Genomic DNA, 4,436 nt, shown 5'->3' on the forward strand with positions numbered 1-4,436 from the left:
TTTCATGAAATCACGTAAGAAACTAAGGCTTAAACAATACATTCTATGTTTTGACTTGCTTAGATGATTAATTTGAAATCGCACTTGCTTCTCTAATAAGATTCAATTTAAATTTAAGTGAATCTACATTCCCTTATACCATAGATGCTATGTTTTATTTATATTTAACACTCAGACTTAAACGCACCAACAGTTCAAATCCGTCCCAGTCAACACATAAGTCTTGAAATAGTGGAAGTAATTGCTCGTTCTAAGTATATAAACTGTATTGTAACAGTCCCAGTTCCTGAAGAACGACCCTTCGTATCTACCATGCAATAAAAGCAGGTGTGAGACGAACACAGCAGATCTTTGTACAGTGGAGACCTGCAGTGGATCTTTGTCATTTCACATTGTCAATATCCGCACAGACATTGAGTTTGTTCTCTTCCGAGGTGGTTATGATCTTCCCTGCGTCCTCAACTCTTCACAGCCTCTCAAGTTTTCCAACCCAAATATGCCTCTTCACGCTCATATTTCCAGCATAGATTCTACAGGAACATCGGTAAGTGGCTAAGCATTTATTCAAATTGAGACAGATTTTCAATTTTAGTAATAGTTATATGTACTCCTCAATTAATAAAGATCTATGTCATTTCAGATGAAAGTGACATGGATCAGTGGAAGCAATGGCGATCAATATCTACAGTATGCATCTGGGAAGACTTCCAAGTCCACTGTTACTACCTTCACTCAAGCTGATATGTGTGGTAAATTCACTTTACTGATTTTTTAATTGCTTATCTGGGTAGTTTTTCATAAAACAAATTAATTTGATTTGTTTTAGAATTTGATTGTTTGATTTCTCAATTTGATTGTGTGGGTTATCTCTTCAATATTTTGGATGAAACTTTATGATCTATTTTCTCTTTTCATTTTTTCTATTTCTTTATGATAGATTGTAAAAGTTGATAAAAAACAAAAAAATTCAATCAAATTAAATAAAAGAAAATTCAAACTAATATCATAAACTGTAGAAATATTATGTCTGTGACAAAATATAATTATAAAAATGAGAAAATATCAGTGTGTTATTCTACTAGGTGGCCCTCTAATTCCAAGCCCTGCCACCGATTTTGGATGGCATGATCCTGGATACATTCACACGGCCTTAATGACTGGACTTCTTCCCTCTCAGAAATATGTTTACAGATATGGAAGGTGTAATTCTATTCTGAACTACTTAAATGTCACAGATAGATTTTTCAATTTTTTTCTTGGTTTAATTGAAGTGGGAAATTCCAGTTGTCTATAAATTGTAAGCCTGAAATTCCAATGCCTCCAGTGATAATGTGGGCTGGAGTGATCATGTACAATTTTCCACCCCTCCTGCAGCAGGTGCAAGCCACATAAAATTTCTTGCATTTGGGGACATGGGGAAAGCTCCTCTTGATGCATCTGATGAGCATTACATTCAGGTATATTCATTTGGGCAAACCCCAAATTTGTTTGATCTTCACAAAAGAGAAAGTAACATTCAAGTTCCAGTGTAATTTAATATCAGGTTTTACAATGATTTTTTTTTTCTTGTTTCTATAAAGGCTAATGTGGGGCAGTGAAATTATTGGCAGCCAGGGTCATTAGGAGTTATAAAGGCCATGACAGAAGAAGAAGATGTGGATTCTGTGTTCCATATTGGAGATATCAGCTATGCAACGGGATTTCTTGTTGAATGGGACTTCTTCCTCCATATGATCTCTCCACTTGCTTCCCGGGTATCTTACATGACTGCCATTGGAAATCACGAAAGGTTATAAATACTTCCTTAACTTAGATTTCCAGTTTCCATGTCTTCCACACAAAATGGGCTTGACAGTAAAAGTAAATTGTTGAATTTCATTTTCAGAGACTTTCCGGGCAGTAACTCGGTATACGAGCTGACAGACTCTGGAGGAGAATGTGGTGTTGCTTATGAGAGATATTTTCCTATGCCGACACAAACAGAGGACAAACCATGGTACTCGGTCAGTCAAGGGCCAGTGCATTTCACTGTAATTTCTACCGAGCATGACTGGAGTGCAGGTAGTGAACAGGTATTGAGTTCACAATTTGTTTATTTCATTTTTCTTGTTATCGATTTTTCTTTTTTTGATGATGAATTATAGAGTGTAATCTAAAATATTAATGTAAATTATTTTGATAATGAATTATAGAATGCAATCTAAAATATTAATGTGAAGTATTCATATGATAAAATACAGAAGAGAGCAATTGATGACTTTAAAAAACATTTCAATTTGAAACTATATTGACAATTTATTTTTGTTTGATTTGGATTTCAGTATGAATGGATCGAGCAGGACTTGGCTTCTGTGGACCGCAAGCAAACACCGTGGCTTGTTTTCACAGGGTAACATAACGTTTTCTATTTATGTTTTTCTAAATATCTGTTCTCTTTGACAAAACATGAGAATTATTGAATTTTTTAATTTAATTGTATAAACAATTTTCAATCAAAGTTTAGGATCATATTCTAGTTTATTTTATTTTGATAAAAGATCATGAAATGTAATCGAAAACATTGATAAAAAATCATTGTAACAAAAATATGATGTTTGCTTGGAAAAACAACAGACATCGACCCATGTATTCGAGTATACACAATAATGTAGATCCCAAATTTGTTGCAGCCATTGAACCACTTCTTCCCAAGTACCAGGTTAATCAACATTGAACATTGATCCTTGATCTCAAACTGTTTGATGGAAATTAAAACAAAAATTGATCTAACAAAGGATTTTTCACAGGTTGATTTGGTGCTGTGGGGCCATGTTCACAACTATGAACGAACATGTGCTCTATTTAATGATGACTGCAAAGCTCTTCCTGAGAAGGATGTGAACGGAGTGGATACATATCACACCATGAATTATAGCGCACCCATTCATGTCGTTATTGGGATGGCAGGATTTTCTCTCGATGAATTTGAATCTAACGTGAGTAATTAAACAAGATTAGACAATCAATTAGAATTGTACTAAATCTTTAATAGAAGAATAAATTTACGCTCTTTATATATGATTGGATTTGGATGCAGCCATCTAACTGGAGTTTGGTACGTTACTCGGAGTTTGGGTATTCTCGAGTGAATGCCACGACGGAAGAATTCCTGTTCGAGGTGAATTAGGGTTTCATATTCTGCAAACATTACTTGCATTATTCGATCATCTCTTGCTCTCTGATATTCTTTTTTCTGTTTGATTTGGGCAGTTTGTAAATTCTGGTACGCGACAAGTGAGAGATACGTTCAAGATAACGAAGCAATCGTCTTCTGCATAGACGGAATTTTCTATTTCTTTGTAGGTTTGAACGACCCTTCCAAGGAATTCAGAAAATAACAATGAAAATTGCGTGTTGGTCTGAAGTCCATTGGTTCTAGTTTATCTTGCGATTTAAGAAAGTCCCAAAACACATATCATTTTAAACTCTCTTACACACAAATGTAGTTATGCAAGTTGAAATTGGGCTGATTGTTATATAATTAAGTTTTGGTTTTGAGTTGAATGTTTTCTTTATTTATGTATTTTGTTAATTTTAAAAAGTTGTATAGGTTTATTTTAGATAAGTAAAATGTTATTTTTTGATTGTAAATCTATATGATGATTAAGTTTAACATAAGAAAATTGATTTCATATTTATAAACTTAAAATATAATACTTCTTGATCAAAGAATATATCAAAAAATGATGGTTCATCTAATAATTGATAATAGTAGATGGTTGGTCTTGATAATAAACAATTAGCAAGTTGTAGTTAACATATTGATAATTTATATCGAGAACCCAATCCCACATAAATAATTAATGTTTTGAGTATAATGCATTAGCTATTTAATCTTTTTTAATAATAAGTGTTTGTGACAATATTAAATCCAAAAATAAAAAACTAGAAACAAAAAATCTAACCCTTTAGAAACTTGGCCATTGTAGCCTATAAACTCGATAACCTAAAAGTTTAAAAAGATCGTTAGAATTATAAAATGTGGATCTTGTATAACAATAAAAATCTGTCTTTCACTTAAGCTAGTTTGCAAAAAGCATTTGTAACTTAACATTTAGTTTAAATTAAATAGGTCAAATTACATACTTTGAATGAATTCTAAATTATCTAATGATGATAAACCTCTACATGTTTTGTTTAGGAATGATAAATATGATTACTTGCTAAATGAACTATAATTTTCCTATTACAATAGAATATTAAAGGTCTATTTTGTACAAAATATAAATCACCAAGATTTCTTCTCAACCACGTTGATATACATAGTATTATTCATGTTGTTGCATATTTTACGTTTGTTAATCATAATGTAATTATATAAATTATATTTTTCTATAACATAAAAATAAATAAATAAAACTCAAATTAAACACAAAATACATAGTAGATTGTAATCA

General features: G+C 32.0%; 1 protein-coding gene across 1 annotated transcript; it reads left to right on the top strand.

The window, feature by feature from the left end:
* Nucleotides 1-433: 433 nt before the first annotated feature.
* LOC131062334 (probable inactive purple acid phosphatase 24) lies at nt 434-3,295 on the top strand. The gene is made up of 10 exons (XM_059214213.1): nt 434-544; nt 641-749; nt 1,083-1,200; nt 1,325-1,457; nt 1,611-1,789; nt 1,886-2,072; nt 2,322-2,389; nt 2,614-2,698; nt 2,787-2,975; nt 3,077-3,295. The coding sequence occupies exons 1-10, from the start codon at nt 497-499 to the stop codon at nt 3,164-3,166; spliced, it is 1,206 nt and encodes a 401-aa protein (XP_059070196.1). The 5' UTR covers nt 434-496; the 3' UTR covers nt 3,167-3,295.
* Nucleotides 3,296-4,436: the final 1,141 nt, after the last annotated feature.

The sequence above is a fragment of the Cryptomeria japonica genome, chromosome 11 (assembly GCF_030272615.1).
Source record: "Cryptomeria japonica chromosome 11, Sugi_1.0, whole genome shotgun sequence".
NCBI lineage: Eukaryota > Viridiplantae > Streptophyta > Pinopsida > Cupressales > Cupressaceae > Cryptomeria > Cryptomeria japonica.

Excerpts from the sequence above, each read along its gene's own strand:
- LOC131062334 (XM_059214213.1), top strand. The coding sequence starts at position 497 with ATGCCTCTTCACGCTCATATTTCCAGCATAGATTCTACAGGAACATCG. Across the intron at positions 545-640 it reads TAGATTCTACAGGAACATCG|ATGAAAGTGACATGGATCAG; the intron begins GTAAGTGGCTAA and ends ATGTCATTTCAG. Across the intron at positions 1,201-1,324 it reads TATGTTTACAGATATGGAAG|TGATAATGTGGGCTGGAGTG; the intron begins GTGTAATTCTAT and ends CAATGCCTCCAG.